We start from the raw sequence: 17,750 nt of genomic DNA on the forward strand, positions 1-17,750 counted from the left end.
GCGAGCAGACGGTGACTTCCATCCTGGGCAAAATCAACCCCAATAAGGCTCCGGCCCTGATGGAATAAGAGGAAGGGTTCTTAAGGAGGTTCTGCTCATTTGAGTGGTGTCTTTACCACAACAGCAGCTGCGTCCCCAGCCTGTGGAAGGAATCTGTCTCTGATCCCAATCTCCAAGAAGGCACACGTCAAGGATCCTCGGGACTACAGACCGGGGGCCCAAACATCAGTCCTGTGCAAATGCATGGAGAGAGTTGTGGGACAACAACTAAAAAACCTGCCACAGGACAAGCTGGATCCCCTCCAGTTTGCCTACAAGGCAAAACGGGGGTTGAGGATGCAAGCCTCACACTTTGAACACAGTTACCCGGCAACAGGACTCGGCTAAACCAGCACCAGGATTTTATTGATGGACTTTTCCTCTGCTTTTAACACGGTACAAATGGACACACTGCTGCACTGCCTCACACACCTTCAGGTTCACCTCACATTGATTTTATGGATTAGTTTTTATTGGACAGACCACAACATGTGTTTTTAATGGCTTTAAATCAAGCACACTGGTTTTAAAAACAGGACTTCCGCAGGGCTGTGTCCTGTCTCCCATCCTGTTCTCCATCTACACCAGTGGCATCATCTGTAGCAGGAGTGGGATGACACTGCTGAAGTATGCGGATGACATGGCCCTGGTCACGCATGTGGTGGATGCTGAAGCTCTGTCCCAGTATCAGCAGGAGGTGAGCACCTTAGTCCAGGTGTTCGCTCACTGGAGCTGAACATCTCAAAGACTAAGGAGCTAAAGGAAAGCTTCCACCTGCCCTCAACCAACCACTCTGCTCACAAGGTCAGCCGGTGGATCAGGTCCTTCAAATACCTGGGAACTGAAATAGATGAAATAGATGTTGGCCTGTCTTTTAAACATCACGCAGACTCTGTGTTCAAAAAAGCACAGCAGCGCCTCCACCTGCTCAGAAAACTCAGGTCATTTATGTAAAAAAAGACATTCTAACACTGGTTTATAAATCACTCATAGAATCCATAACGACCTCCAGCATCACATCATGGTTCAACTTTCTGACAGTTAAATCCAAATCCAAACTCTCCTGCATCATCCCTCAGGCCTCAGGGATCACCCCAGATCACTGAAGACCCCTCCCATCCACAGCCCCCCAGATCACTGAAGACCCCTCCCATCCACAGGCCCCCAGATCACTGAAGACCCCTCCCATCCACAGCCCCCCAGATCACTGAAGACCCCTCCCATCCACAGCCCCCCAGATCACTGAAGACCCCTCCCATCCACAGCCCCCCCCCAGATCACTGAAGACCCCTCCCATCCACAGGCCCCCCAGATCACTGAAGACCCCTCCCATCCACAGCCCCCCAGATCACTGAAGACCCCTCCCATCCACAGGCCCCCCAGATCACTGAAGACCCCTCCCATCCACAGCCCCCCCCCCAGATCACTGAAGACCCCTCCCATCCACAGCCCCCCCCCCAGATCACTGAAGACCCCTCCCATCCACAGCCCCCCCCCAGATCACTGAAGACCCCTCCCATCCACAGCCCCCCAGATCACTGAAGACCCCTCCCATCCACAGACCCCCCCAGATCACTGAAGACCCCTCCCATCCACAGCTGCTTCACGTTGCTCCATCAGGCAGGCGTTCTAAAGTCCCCCTGGCCACAAAGACGTCTATAAAAATCTTATCTAAAACTCCTCATTTTGAAAACAGAATGAACTTCTTCCCCCTGCCTTACTTAAGTGCATTTCAGCTTTACCCAAAGCTCAAAGCTCAAAGCCTGTGGGCCAGTGTGACGCCTGATTAAACGCTAAGACCCACAAAACAGATTTTTGCCATTTCTTATGTTTTCATCACTATTTTGCCACATTTTCTTTCCTTTTTTTGTCACTTTGCTGTTTTTTGTGGCGTTTCTTTTTTTAGTCCAGTTTCGTCACTTTTTCATTGTTTTCACTTTTCGCTCTTTTGTTGCATTTTCATCATTAACCTCTTAACTCCCACCTGAACGGATCCCATTTCTCCAGTTTGGCTTTACCCCAATCAAAAAGCTTCTTGGGACAAAAGCACCAAAACAGCCACAAAAAATGAGAAGGAAACAAGGATGTAACGCAACACAAAAGTGACAAAAAATCAACAAAAAAATGACAAAAAAATCAACAAAAAAATGACAAAAATTCAACAAAAAAATGACAGAAATTTAACAAAAAAATGACAAAAAATCAACAAAAAAATGAGAAAAATTCAATAAAAAAGTAACAAAAATTCAACAAAAAAATGACAAAAATTCAACAAAAAAATGACAAAAAATCAACAAAAAAATGACAAAAATTCAACAAAAAAATGACAAAAATTCAACAAAAAAATGACAAAAATTCAACAAAAAAATGACAAAAAATCAACAAAAAATGACAAAAATTCAACAAAAAAATGACAAAAAATCAACAAAAAAATGACAAAAAATCAACAAAAAAATGACAAAAAATCAACAAAAAAATGACAAAAAATCAACAAAAAAATGACAAAAAATAATAAATAAATAAATAAACATACAAGAGTCGCTCTTTTGGACACTTTTTCCAATGAGCGTTTAGATTTGGGTAAAGCCAAACCCCCCGGGTTCAGGCGGGGGTTTGGAGGTTGTTCTTCATGTTGGTTCCTCCTCAGCAGCTCCTCTGATCTTCCCGCAGACTCGCGTCACCGTTTTTCTCCCGCGGTCCGTGAACGCGTCCTCCGTTATGACTCATCCTGAAGCGTCCGCGCGCCCCTGAACGCCGCACGCACGGAGCGCACCTCCAGCAGCTGCACTCTCCTCCTCCTCCTGCTCCTGCTCTCCCGGACTCCGCGGCGTCTCTCTGGGCTCCTGCGCCTCCTCCTCCAGCTGCGCCTCCTCCTCCAGCTGCGCCTCCTCCTCCTCCGCCCTCACGCGCGCATCACAGCTGCTGCTCCTCTTCCTCCTCCCTGCGCCTCCGGAACGCGCCGCTCCACACTCGGGCCTCGGAGTCTCATCAACACCGTCGCGTTTTCCTCCTGGTTTCGCTGCTATTTCGGGACAGCTCGAGCTCAGCGGGAGTCCGGGCGCAGCGCAGCGGGGACGCACAGCTCCACATCCGGCCAGAGAAGGTGAGGACGCGCGTCAGTCACTCCGCCGCTCCGGCCTGTGCCTCACAGAGGAGAGACACCTCTGAGGCGTCAGGTCCCGCCGCCTCCGCCCCCGTCCCCTCCCGGTAAACACCCCCCACCGCGCGCGGCACACGGACAGCCGCCGCCTCTGCCGCGCGGAGCAGGTGCCCGCCGCTCGCGTTTCGCGCTCATGTCGCGCTGCGGACGCGGTGTGGCGGGTGCGCGGTGTTGACAGCAGGTGCCGCCGTGGCCTCGCGCGCGGGCCCGGTCATAACAGCTGGCGGCGCGCGCCCTGGCCCTGCACGCGCCGCCGCTTCCACGTACAGAAAGGGCGTCGTTTGGGTGAAAGTGGAGGATTGTGGGAAACATGAGCCGCTGTTCGTTCAGTTTAACGCGAGGCTCGAGCTGCTGCGTTCACGTGACGTCACGACACCGTCTTCTAGTGGTAACCATGGGAACAGTTGTTGTTGGGCTGGTTTGGGTTAATATTTGTGTCTGTCCACGTGACGCTGTTACAGAGTTCACTGAAGGTCTCTTTCTGAAGCCACGCCCCCTGTGAGGTCAGTGTGATCCTCATTTGAAAGCCAAGGCCTTCTAGTGTCTAAAAGCATGTGTAAGGTCTGTGTGGGTGACAGGTTAAAGTGCACGTCTGTCAGTCACATGTTTCAGTAAAACATGGATCCGCTGATGTTTGTTCACAAAATGAAGAATAACCAGAGTTTACATTTACCAAAACTTCAATCTGCAAATCACCTGAACTCTGACCCACAGTTTAGGACACGTGTGTTTAACGGTGGTTTCCTGTCCTGACTTTGTGAGGGTTCAGATCAGGCTCAGACGGTTTTCTCTGGGGCCACATGATGCTCCTGGCTGTGCTGGGGGGGCCTGGGGGGGCCTGGGGGGGCCGGGCCGGTGATCAAGTCTTCACACTTTGTTTTCATTTGAGAAACCAGGTTTTCATTTATCTTTATTTTTGACTTATCCCATGGTCTGGGTGATACTGGATTCTGATTGGCTGGTGCATTATTTTGGTGTAACCGCACACGTAGTCCGGTAGTTAAATCACTGGGATGTCACTCCGCTGTGGCATCGCCATAGCAACGCCTGACACAGCTGAGTCAGATAAAGGCGTAATTAGTGACTGACAGGAACGTATGAGATGGATTTAGTGTTTGCTAAATGTTTGTAGAGGAGAGTGAGCAGCTAGGTTAGCTACTGTTAATAACATATGAGCTTTACATTTCTATTGAAAACGGTTAAGGCTATTCATCATTTTAAGACGTACATAAAATGATCCTGCATTGAAGCATCTTTGTCTGGATTAGTAAAGTCAAACATAAAAGTTTGAGTTGGGGGGGCCCAGGTGTGAGCGACTCCACCGCAGCTGTTTCCATAAACAGTTGAGCTGGTTGAGCTAGCTAGCTTTAGCTTCAGGTTAAACCTTGTAAAAGGTAAATAAGTGGTGCCCACGAGTGGCGCATATCGGTGTTTCCTTCCAGGGAAAAGTGTTTCCGGGTTAGTCCTGTTGTGTTGTGATTCTGTGCTGATGTTGTGTCGTTGAGCCTGACTGAGATCCTCGTAATAGCTGCGGAGAATGACTCGCTCTGAGACCAGCCTTCAGTGACCGGCTAATAACCCACACAAAATAGTCCCGTAGTCTGGCAGATTTAGTGACTTTAGTCAATGAAAAACACATTTATTATAAATGTTACGTTTGTGGGACCCTGGTATAAGCGGATTAAACAACGAGGAGCCGCGTTAGACGTTATAATGCAGGAGGAACAACACTGAGTCGGCCGTTAGAACCGGCTAATGCGGCTCCGAGGTGTTTAGTCCTTACTTAGAACATCATTGTGTCATAACTGCTCTCACTTGTATTGCACTTTACAAGCCTGAGTCACAAGCTTCTCAAAGTGTGGTCATTCTTCATCCCCTCCACACTCTGTGGCTTCATTTACCTCACGGCCATAATGTGTTGTTTATGTCCTGACCTCTGCTGGACACGGGTGGAATTATTTTTTATTTATTTAAGTTGCCCCTAGTGGCTGGGAGAAAACTCATAACTCCGTACAGGAATGGGTTAGAGACTTACTTATATCATCATTAAATCATCTGGGCCGGGTTTGGCCCGCGGGCCGGGTTTTGAGTGTGAGAACCCCTGGTTTAGCTGGAGTTTGGGTTGAGCTGATATGAACTCTCATTATTTCCTCATAAAGGCTCCAAAAGAGAAGACGATCTTCAGAAACATGAGGTGGTGTTGTTCAGGAGAATAAACACAACCTTTACAGCAGGGGTCGGCAACGTCAGGCCCGGGGGCCAAACCCGGCCCTCCAGCACAGAACCTCTGGCCCTGGAGATGATTTTGAGAAACATTATTACACAAATCAGAGAGAACTTTAACATTATTAGAGTTAAATGGGAGAAAAAAAAGGTAGAAATACTGTCAGTGCACCCGATTAGCTCATATATATGTACAACACTGGCATTAGAAGGAAGTGCACTGGGAAAAGAGTCATCGTTTTAAGGAAGAAATGACATAAATCTACTTGAATTAACAGATTACATCTAAGGTTTGATTAGATTTGGTCTGGTCTTAGATTAGATAAAACCTCAGTAGTCGTTATTCTCTTAATTGAGATAATTGTGTGTAATTTCAAGGGAAAAACAATGATTTGTCTGATTTCAAGTGGGTTTTATTCTTGTTCCGTTGGCGCTGTAGCGTTTGTATCTTGGATTAGTTCAAACCGACTCAAATTCAACATAAAATAACTTTAATTCAAGCCATTTTAAGTCATTTATCTCATTTAAGATGGTCATGTTTCCAGTGTTGTGCTTCACTTTGGGCAAATAATCATAATAATCAGTGGCTTCGGCCCTCGGTCTGTTTACAATAAAGAAAATCGTCCTCCCTGAGAGAACCTGCCTACTCCTGGTCTATAGGTCAATATTTTCCCTCTGAAACTGCATGGAAACACTGTGTCTGTAAAAATGAATGTTATTGGGTTGTTTTGATCATAATTTCAGTCTTCAAAGCAAAATCTACGGCTTGTTCAATACAAACAGGTGGAAAATGCAATATTTTATACGATACATGACACATGACAGTTTTATTTGGGTCGCAGCTTGTTCTCAAGGCGGGTCCCGGAGCCGGCCCACTTTAGAACCACTGATGTAAAACATTGGCATTTGCAGGAAGTGGTTCTTCACTTTAGGCGACACTGGTGAGGATCGGCCCTCGGTGTTTTGGCCATGATGAAAATCCGCCTCCGTGACGCAAACTTGCCGACCCCCGTTTTACAGAAACGAACCCGGACTCGAAAGCCTCACAGAGAAACACCTTTAAAGGAACGAGCTCCTAAACTGTGGAGTTCAGTTTAAAGGCACATTATGCAGCTTTATTATGTGTCTGACCTGGGAGTGTCTGTACGAGGTCAGCGGCGCCTGTACTGGAGATCAGCTCCAGAGCTTCCTCATGATCCTGTACTGAGGATCAGCTCCAGAGCGTCCTCATGATCCTGTACTGGAGATCAGCTCCAGAGCGTCCTCATGATCCTGTACTGAGGATCAGCTCCAGAGCCTCATGACCCTGTACTGGAGATCAGCTCCAGAGTGTCCTCATGACCCTGTACTGGAGATCAGCTCCAGAGCGTCCTCATGATCCTGTACTGAGGATCAGCTCCAGAGCTTCCTCATGATCCTGTACTGAGGATCAGCTCCAGAGCGTCCTCATGATCCTGTACTGAGGATCAGCTCCAGAGCGTCCTCATGATCCTGTACTGGAGATCAGCTCCAGAGTGTCCTCATGACCCTGTACTGGAGATCAGCTCCAGAGTGTCCTCATGACCCTGTACTGGAGATCAGCTCCAGAGCGTCCTCATGATCCTGTACTGAGGATCAGCTCCAGAGCGTCCTCATGATCCTGTACTGAGGATCAGCTCCAGAGCTTCCTCATGATCCTGTACTGAGGATCAGCTCCAGAGTGTCCTCATGATCCTGTACTGAGGATCAGCTCCAGAGCTTCCTCATGATCCTGTACTGAGGATCAGCTCCAGAGCGTCCTCATGATCCTGTACTGGAGATCAGCTCCAGAGTGTCCTCATGATCCTGTACTGAGGATCAGCTCCAGAGTGTCCTCATGACCCTGTACTGAGGATCAGCTCCAGAGTGTCCTCATGATCCTGTACTGGAGATCAGCTCCAGAGCGTCCTCATGATCCTGTACTGAGGATCAGCTCCAGAGCGTCCTCATGATCCTGTACTGGAGATCAGCTCCAGAGTGTCCTCATGATCCTGTACTGGAGATCAGCTCCAGAGCGTCCTCATGATCCTGTACTGAGGATCAGCTCCAGAGTGTCCTCATGATCCTGTACTGGAGATCAGCTCCAGAGTGTCCTCATGATCCTGTACTGGAGATCAGCTCCAGAGTGTCCTCATGATCCTGTACTGAGGATCAGCTCCAGAGCGTCCTCATGATCCTGTACTGAGGATCAGCTCCAGAGCGTCCTCATGATCCTGTACTGGAGATCAGCTCCAGAGTGTCCTCATGATCCTGTACTGGAGATCAGCTCCAGAGCGTCCTCATGATCCTGTACTGAGGATCAGCTCCAGAGCGTCCTCATGATCCTGTACTGGAGATCAGCTCCAGAGTGTCCTCATGATCCTGTACTGGAGATCAGCTCCAGAGCGTCCTCATGATCCTGTACTGGAGATCAGCTCCAGAGCGTCCTCATGACCCTGTACTGAGGATCAGCTCCAGAGCGTCCTCATGATCCTGTACTGGAGATCAGCTCCAGAGCGTCCTCATGATCCTGTACTGGAGATCAGCTCCAGAGTGTCCTCATGATCCTGTACTGAGGATCAGCTCCAGAGTGTCCTCATGATCCTGTACTGAGGATCAGCTCCAGAGTGTCCTCATGATCCTGTACTGAGGATCAGCTCCAGAGCGTCCTCATGATCCTGTACTGGAGATCAGCTCCAGAGCGTCCTCATGATCCTGTACTGGAGATCAGCTCCAGAGTGTCCTCATGATCCTGTACTGGAGATCAGCTCCAGAGCGTCCTCATGATCCTGTACTGAGGATCAGCTCCAGAGTGTCCTCATGATCCTGTACTGGAGATCAGCTCCAGAGCGTCCTCATGATCCTGTACTGGAGATCAGCTCCAGAGTGTCCTCATGATCCTGTACTGAGGATCAGCTCCAGAGTGTCCTCATGATCCTGTACTGGAGATCAGCTCCAGAGCGTCCTCATGATCCTGTACTGGAGATCAGCTCCAGAGTGTCCTCATGATCCTGTACTGGAGATCAGCTCCAGAGTGTCCTCATGATCCTGTACTGGAGATCAGCTCCAGAGCGTCCTCATGATCCTGTACTGGAGATCAGCTCCAGAGTGTCCTCATGATCCTGTACTGAGGATCAGCTCCAGAGTGTCCTCATGATCCTGTACTGGAGATCAGCTCCAGAGCGTCCTCATGATCCTGTACTGGAGATCAGCTCCAGAGCGTCCTCATGATCCTGTACTGAGGATCAGCTCCAGAGCGTCCTCATGATCCTGTACTGAGGATCAGCTCCAGAGTGTCCTCATGATCCTGTACTGGAGATCAGCTCCAGAGCGTCCTCATGATCCTGTACTGGAGATCAGCTCCAGAGCGTCCTCATGATCCTGTACTGAGGATCAGCTCCAGAGCGTCCTCATGATCCTGTACTGGAGATCAGCTCCAGAGCGTCCTCATGATCCTGTACTGGAGATCAGCTCCAGAGTGTCCTCATGATCCTGTACTGGAGATCAGCTCCAGAGCGTCCTCATGATCCTGTACTGGAGATCAGCTCCAGAGTGTCCTCATGATCCTGTACTGAGGATCAGCTCCAGAGCGTCCTCATGATCCTGTACTGGAGATCAGCTCCAGAGCGTCCTCATGATCCTGTACTGAGGATCAGCTCCAGAGCGTCCTCATGATCCTGTACTGGAGATCAGCTCCAGAGTGTCCTCATGACCCTGTACTGAGGATCAGCTCCAGAGTGTCCTCATGATCCTGTACTGGAGATCAGCTCCAGAGCGTCCTCATGATCCTGTACTGAGGATCAGCTCCAGAGTGTCCTCATGATCCTGTACTGGAGATCAGCTCCAGAGCGTCCTCATGATCCTGTACTGGAGATCAGCTCCAGAGCGTCCTCATGACCCTGTACTGAGGATCAGCTCCAGAGCGTCCTCATGATCCTGTACTGGAGATCAGCTCCAGAGCGTCCTCATGATCCTGTACTGAGGATCAGCTCCAGAGCGTCCTCATGATCCTGTACTGGACATCAGCTCCAGAGCGTCCTCATGATCCTGTACTGAGGATCAGCTCCAGAGCGTCCTCATGACCCTGTACTGAGGATCAGCTCCAGAGCGTCCTCATGACCCTGTACTGGAGATCAGCTCCAGAGCGTCCTCATGATCCTGTACTGGAGATCAGCTCCAGAGTGTCCTCATGATCCTGTACTGAGGATCAGCTCCAGAGTGTCCTCATGATCCTGTACTGAGGATCAGCTCCAGAGCGTCCTCATGATCCTGTACTGAGGATCAGCTCCAGAGCGTCCTCATGATCCTGTACTGGAGATCAGCTCCAGAGCGTCCTCATGATCCTGTACTGGAGATCAGCTCCAGAGTGTCCTCATGATCCTGTACTGAGGATCAGCTCCAGAGCGTCCTCATGATCCTGTACTGGAGATCAGCTCCAGAGCGTCCTCATGATCCTGTACTGAGGATCAGCTCCAGAGCGTCCTCATGATCCTGTACTGAGGATCAGCTCCAGAGCGTCCTCATGATCCTGTACTGAGGATCAGCTCCAGAGCGTCCTCATGATCCTGTACTGGAGATCAGCTCCAGAGTGTCCTCATGATCCTGTACTGAGGATCAGCTCCAGAGTGTCCTCATGATCCTGTACTGAGGATCAGCTCCAGAGCGTCCTCATGACCCTGTACTGAGGATCAGCTCCAGAGTGTCCTCATGATCCTGTACTGGAGATCAGCTCCAGAGCGTCCTCATGATCCTGTACTGGAGATCAGCTCCAGAGCGTCCTCATGATCCTGTACTGAGGATCAGCTCCAGAGTGTCCTCATGATCCTGTACTGGACATCAGCTCCAGAGCGTCCTCATGATCCTGTACTGGAGATCAGCTCCAGAGCGTCCTCATGATCCTGTACTGAGGATCAGCTCCAGAGCGTCCTCATGATCCTGTACTGAGGATCAGCTCCAGAGCGTCCTCATGATCCTGTACTGGAGATCAGCTCCAGAGTGTCCTCATGATCCTGTACTGGACATCAGCTCCAGAGCGTCCTCATGATCCTGTACTGAGGATCAGCTCCAGAGTGTCCTCATGATCCTGTACTGGAGATCAGCTCCAGAGCGTCCTCATGATCCTGTACTGGAGATCAGCTCCAGAGCGTCCTCATGATCCTGTACTGAGGATCAGCTCCAGAGTGTCCTCATGATCCTGTACTGGAGATCAGCTCCAGAGTGTCCTCATGATCCTGTACTGAGGATCAGCTCCAGAGCGTCCTCATGATCCTGTACTGGACATCAGCTCCAGAGCGTCCTCATGATCCTGTACTGGAGATCAGCTCCAGAGTGTCCTCATGATCCTGTACTGGACATCAGCTCCAGAGCGTCCTCATGATCCTGTACTGGAGATCAGCTCCAGAGCGTCCTCATGATCCTGTACTGAGGATCAGCTCCAGAGCGTCCTCATGACCCTGTACTGAGGATCAGCTCCAGAGCGTCCTCATGATCCTGTACTGAGGATCAGCTCCAGAGCGTCCTCATGACCCTGTACTGGAGATCAGCTCCAGAGTGTCCTCATGATCCTGTACTGGAGATCAGCTCCAGAGTGTCCTCATGATCCTGTACTGAGGATCAGCTCCAGAGCGTCCTCATGATCCTGTACTGGACATCAGCTCCAGAGCGTCCTCATGATCCTGTACTGGAGATCAGCTCCAGAGCGTCCTCATGATCCTGTACTGAGGATCAGCTCCAGAGCGTCCTCATGACCCTGTACTGAGGATCAGCTCCAGAGCGTCCTCATGACCCTGTACTGGAGATCAGCTCCAGAGCGTCCTCATGATCCTGTACTGGAGATCAGCTCCAGAGCGTCCTCATGATCCTGTACTGAGGATCAGCTCCAGAGCGTCCTCATGATCCTGTACTGGAGATCAGCTCCAGAGCGTCCTCATGATCCTGTACTGGACATCAGCTCCAGAGCGTCCTCATGATCCTGTACTGGAGATCAGCTCCAGAGCGTCCTCATGATCCTGTACTGAGGATCAGCTCCAGAGCGTCCTCATGATCCTGTACTGAGGATCAGCTCCAGAGCGTCCTCATGACCCTGTACTGAGGATCAGCTCCAGAGCGTCCTCATGATCCTGTACTGGAGATCAGCTCCAGAGTGTCCTCATGACCCTGTACTGAGGATCAGCTCCAGAGTGTCCTCATGATCCTGTACTGGAGATCAGCTCCAGAGTGTCCTCATGATCCTGTACTGGAGATCAGCTCCAGAGTGTCCTCATGATCCTGTACTGGAGATCAGCTCCAGAGTGTCCTCATGATCCTGTACTGGAGATCAGCTCCAGAGCGTCCTCATGATCCTGTACTGGAGATCAGCTCCAGAGTGTCCTCATGATCCTGTACTGAGGATCAGCTCCAGAGCGTCCTCATGATCCTGTACTGGAGATCAGCTCCAGAGCGTCCTCATGATCCTGTACTGGAGATCAGCTCCAGAGCGTCCTCATGATCCTGTACTGAGGATCAGCTCCAGAGCGTCCTCATGATCCTGTACTGGAGATCAGCTCCAGAGTGTCCTCATGATCCTGTACTGGAGATCAGCTCCAGAGCGTCCTCATGATCCTGTACTGGAGATCAGCTCCAGAGCGTCCTCATGATCCTGTACTGGAGATCAGCTCCAGAGCGTCCTCATGATCCTGTACTGAGGATCAGCTCCAGAGCGTCCTCATGACCCTGTACTGAGGATCAGCTCCAGAGCGTCCTCATGATCCTGTACTGAGGATCAGCTCCATGTTGTACATTTGCAGAGCGTCCGATATATGGGCAGGTTTCCTCCCGCCTCAGGCCCATAGCTGCTGTGATCACCTGTTTGCTGTGGGCGTTCACACGTGCTCACCTGTGTGACGTGCTAACCTCTTTAGCGTGCTAACTGTTTAGCGTGCTAACTGTTTAGCGTGCTAACTGTTTAGCGTGCTAACTGTTTGGCGTGCTAACTGTTTAGCGTGCTAACCTCTTTAGCGTGCTAACTGTTTAGCGTGCTAACTGTTTGGCGTGCTAACTGTTTAGCGTGCTAACCTCTTTAGCGTGCTAACTGTTTAGCGTGCTAACTGTGTGGCGTGCTAACTGTTTGACGTGCTCACTTGTGTGACGTGCTCACCTGTGTGACGTGCTCACCTGTGTGACGTGCTAACCTGTGTGACGTGCTCACCTGTGTGACGTGCTAACCTGTGTGACGTGCTAACCTGTGTGACGTGCTAACCTGTGTGACGTGCTCACTTGTGTGACGTGCTAACCTGTGTGACGTGCTCACCTGTGTGACGTGCTCACCTGTGTGACGTGCTCACCTGTGTGACGTGCTCACCTGTGTGACGTGCTCACCTGTGTGACGTGCTAACCTGTGTGACGTGCTTACCTGTGTGACGTGCTCACCTGTGTGACGTGCTCACCTGTGTGACGTGCTCACCTGTGTGACGTGCTAACCTGTGTGACGTGCTCACCTGTGTGACGTGCTAACCTGTGTGACGTGCTAACCTGTGTGACGTGCTAACCTGTGTGACGTGCTCACCTGTGTGACGTGCTTACCTGTGTGACGTGCTAACCTGTGTGACGTGCTCGTGCTCACCTGTGTGACGTGCTCACCTGTGTGACGTGCTAACCTGTGTGACGTGCTCACCTGTGTGACGTGCTCACCTGTGTGACGTGCTAACCTGTGTGACGTGCTAACCTGTGTGACGTGCTAACCTGTGTGACGTGCTAACCTGTGTGACGTGCTCACCTGTGTGACGTGCTCACCTGTGTGACGTGCTCACCTGTGTGACGTGCTCACCTGTGTGACGTGCTCACCTGTGTGACGTGCTAACCTGTGTGACGTGCTCACCTGTGTGACGTGCTAACCTGTGTGACGTGCTTACCTGTGTGACGTGCTCACCTGTGTGACGTGCTAACCTGTGTGACGTGCTCACCTGTGTGACGTGCTAACCTGTGTGACGTGCTAACCTGTGTGACGTGCTAACCTGTGTGACGTGCTCACCTGTGTGACGTGCTAACCTGTGTGACGTGCTAACCTGTGTGACGTGCTAACCTGTGTGACGTGCTCACCTGTGTGACGTGCTAACTGTTTAGCGTGCTCACCTGTGTGACGTGCTCGTGCTCACCTGTGTTGCAGATGGCGAAGGCAGACCCGCGCTTCGGGCAGAGGGACGGCTCGGACCAGAACTTCGACTACATGTTTAAGCTGCTGATCATCGGGAACAGCAGCGTGGGGAAGACCTCCTTCCTCTTCAGATACGCAGACGACTCCTTCAGCAGCTCCTTCGTCTCCACCGTCGGCATCGACTTCAAGGTCAAGACGGTTTATCGCAACGACAAGAGGATCAAGCTGCAGATCTGGGTACGACCGGTTTGGTGTCCACGTGTAGCACGACAGTCATCCAAATATGGTCATTTCCTAACCCTAACCCTAAACCTGTGTAGACTGTTTTAGTCAGAGGCGCCCCCTGGTGGTGGAGGTCATGCTATACCAACTTTATTTATAAAGCGCTTTAAGAACAGTTGGCCAAAGTGCCGCACACAGAAACAGATATAAATATTTGCAGTAAAAATATAAGGAAAAGGTACAACAGCAGTGACATAGATCTGTTTTCTCCCTCGTGGGGCCTTCGCTGTCATGTTCCAGGCATTTGGATGCAAGGTGCCACCAGGGGGCGCTCTTCCCTTCTCAGTGTAAATGTGAGTTGACTTTCTTCAGAGTGAGACTTTAGGTCAGACATGAGTGACAGTAACATGAGGCTAAACACAGTGAGCTCTTTGTTTGCAGTAAAAAGGCTGAGGCCTCATTGCTCTTCAGTCACAGACTGAGAAGTGAAGAAGGAAGTCATGGAGCTTCTGCTTTAGACAGAACTTCAGACTCTGCTGCAGGTAAGAGTCATATCATATTCTGAAACTCAAACATGTAGTAAAAACATAATATATGGGAAATTATTATTACAAAAAGAAGAATATCCAAAAAAATGTTGTTTTATTTGCTCTCATTCTAAAAAACAAACAAACCCTAACCAGTTGTATCTGCTGTAAAGTCATGTTTGTCCCAGTTCCTCTGAGTCGTGGTGGGTCCTGGTGGACCATGACAGATGTGGACAGGACTGTGGTAGATCTACTTTTACTTTGGAGAAAATAGTTACTATAGTAACTGTTGAAGAAATGAACCTCACGAGCTTCTTCTGTAACATCTGTCCACATCAGTCCTGCTGCACCACGACTCAGAGGAACTGGGACAGACATGACTCTACAGCAGATACACATGGTTAGGGTTTGTTTGTTTGTTTGTTTTTTAGAATGAGAGTAAATTAAAAAACTATTTTTTTGATTAGATACATGATTTTCAAATATTTTTCTTCTTGTAGTTGTAATAATAATGTTCCATATATTATGTTTTTACTACGTATTTGAGTTTCAGAATATGATCTGACTCTCACATGCAGCAGAGTCTGAAGTTCTGTCTAAAGCAGAAGCTCCATGACTTCCTTCTTCACTTCTCAGTCTGTGCAGAATGACCCGCGAAGGCCACACGGGATAAAGGCCAGAGAAAAGGTGCGTTTTTAGAGAGATTTAGAAACAGGCAGAGACAATTATGAAAAAATGACAAAAATGAGTCTAATACCCAACAAAAAAATGTGATGACGTGAGGAAAAAGATCCTCTTGGTTCAGGCGGGAGTTAAGAGGTTAAGGATCTCGCCACCCTCTTGGACGCCATCTTGAAAATGAGACCTTTCCAGTGGTCAGATTTTGGTAGACCTTTAGTATGTTAATAAGCTCACCTGATGCTACAGAAAACCATTGAAAAACCTTTTGTAGCATTTTTTATGGGGTTAGGTGTTTTTTCTTCATATATGCAGCCGCCTGTTAGTGGAGGACAAACTTAAACGTCTCTGTGTCGTGGTCGACTCCTCCACCTTTATTCTGACACTCACAGTTTAGCACAAATCCACATCACGCTTCTTTCCATCTTAAACATTCACTACTTTTACTGATTTCATGGTTAAAATATCAAACTCCGTCTCCTCGACTCCAGAAACAGGAGCTCTTCTGCCGCCGCCGCCATGTTTGTTTACGATTAACTCTTTAAAGCGAGCGGCTCTTTAAAGCGAGCGGCTCTTTAAAGCGAGCGGCTCTTTAAAGCGAGCGGCTCTTTAAAGCGAGCGGCTCTTTACAGTGAGCGGCTCTTTAAAGCGAGCGGCTCTTTAAAGCGAGCGGCTCTTTAAAGTGAGCGGCTCCTGAATGACCCTGCGTCTCGCCGCGATGCAGTGAACGCTCCGGCGCCGTCTCTGATTGGCTGCCCGCCTCCCGCTGTGCGTCTCCGGGGAAACCAGTGATGAGCAGCTGTTGCCGTGGAAACAGAGGATAAAAAAAGAGCCGGCAGCAGAGGCAGCGCAGGTGCACGAGGACAATAATAATAATAATAATAATAATAATAACCTCTCGTGTTACTGATAAAGATAAATGTAAATAATGTTCAGGTTCACAGATCAGAGACAGAAGGGTTTAGATCTGCTTTAAAAGCTTTCAGATTTGGGTAAAGCTGAACTGGGCAGGGGTTAAAATGTGATGCTGGGATTGGATATCAGAGCCGATACTGGGAAACATATGATATCGAGTATCGGCTACAAATACTTGGCTCTCAACGCCTTAAAACACAACTTTAACTGTATGTCATTTTAAAGGGGAAAAACCAGGGGAATAGTTTTAACCTCGACCAAACGCAAACACATTTTTGATCGCAGCACTAGCAATAGCATGCTAAAGCTAGCGGGTGCTTGCTAATGCTAACGAAGACTAACCAAGGCTGGGTCAGAGACTATGATAGAAATACCTAAAGACGTCTAATAGACCCTTTAATTGTTTGTAAACATTTGGGGCTTAGCTGGAGGCAGGAAGTTAGATTCCCGTCTATTTCCATTGGAGCTGTTGTCATGGTAACGATAAACAAATATTTAACTGTTTTAGGAAATGTCAAATAAAGCTTATTTTATCGTCTCAAATGTCATTGGTCTTGGTCTGGCCCCTTAAGCCACAACAGGACCACGGTTATAGTTGTAGTTTTACACTTAAAGTGGCTAGTTTATGTTTAATCTTATTTCTCTTGATCACTTCCTGTTTCCAGATGATGTCACTGATGATGTCACCAGTTAAAGTTAAAGGGTCTATTAGGAATTAATCTAACATATTTGTAATGATGAGATGACTTCATGTGAGTCGTTTACATTAATGTGACCTGAGGATAATTAGTGTATTAGTGATCCTTGTGTAATGTTCATCCGTTACTTTATCAATAGATGTAACTGATAATTCAACATCATGACGATAAAGCATGACTTTATTCATCTTAAAATGAGGAAAAAGCGTCAATTCAGTTTTTCACTCAGAGAAAGACGCTTTAAGAAACATGTTTTCTCCTGTTCTCCAAGTTCTCCAAATCTAAAAGCTTCTTCAAAACAGCGATCAAAAAGAAAAAAAGAAAATGAGGATGTAAACGCAACAAAAAAGTGCTAAAAAGTGACCCAAAAAAGCGACAAAAATGACAAAAACTCAACAAAAAGGTGACAAAAGAGCAGCATAAAAAAGACAAAAATCCAGCAAAAAAAGACAAAAATCCAGCAAAAAATGACAAAAATCCAGCAAAAAAAGACAAAAATCTAGCAAAAAATGACAAAAAACCAGCAAAAAAATGACAAAAATCCAGCAAAAAAGTAATAAAAAAGTGACAAAAACACATAAGGGAAAGCGATGACAACAGATACAGACGGCGTCTCGTCATAGAAGGGGGCGTGGCCTCGCCAAGGGGGAAAATAGAATCTTTAGAGAAACAACATTTTTCACTCTTTTTACCCATATGGATATTTTCTCACAGCAGATTGTTCATTAGAAGTGAAAAAACGGCAGTTGTGGCTAGCATTAGCTAGCCGTTAGCATTAGCCCGATGCTAACATGTAGCATCAGGTTAGCATTCTCCGTTTTTTTAATGTATTTATGGGCTGTTGAACCACTTTGCTCCTCCCCATGTCTTTGTATCTTTATTTAGTAGAAATTTATATTCATAATTCAACGTTTGTTAAAGTAGTTTTTGAATAATTAGAGAAAATTTACATTTTTTCAAAATTGTTTTCCTCCTTAACTGTTTTCAAAAATGACCATATATGGGCGATTCCAGAGATGCCGTCTGTATCTATAGCAAAGAGGAGAGAATGCATTACCGTGACTGAGCGGCTGCAGATCTTTTCATTCCTCCAGTTTCTCTCTGAGGAGTGGACCTCATGTCAGCGCAGCTTCAGCAAAGCAACAATCATCTTTATGCAC

The 17,750-nt window shown here is 48.3% G+C and overlaps 1 protein-coding gene across 1 annotated transcript in view; it reads left to right on the plus strand.

Moving 5' to 3' along the window:
* Window positions 1-2,991: 2,991 nt before the first annotated feature.
* rab3b (RAB3B, member RAS oncogene family) overlaps window positions 2,992-17,750 on the plus strand; it is a 17,852-nt gene continuing 3,093 nt past the window's right edge. The window contains exons 1-2 of the mRNA XM_079558217.1: window positions 2,992-3,142; window positions 13,563-13,787. Of these exons, the coding sequence (XP_079414343.1) occupies window positions 13,563-13,787 (225 nt within the window). The 5' untranslated portion in view covers window positions 2,992-3,142. The remainder of the gene's footprint in view (window positions 3,143-13,562; window positions 13,788-17,750) is intronic.

Source organism: Gobius niger (genome assembly GCF_951799975.1).
Source record: "Gobius niger genome assembly, chromosome: 6".
In the NCBI taxonomy this organism is placed as follows: Eukaryota; Metazoa; Chordata; class Actinopteri; order Gobiiformes; family Gobiidae; genus Gobius; species Gobius niger.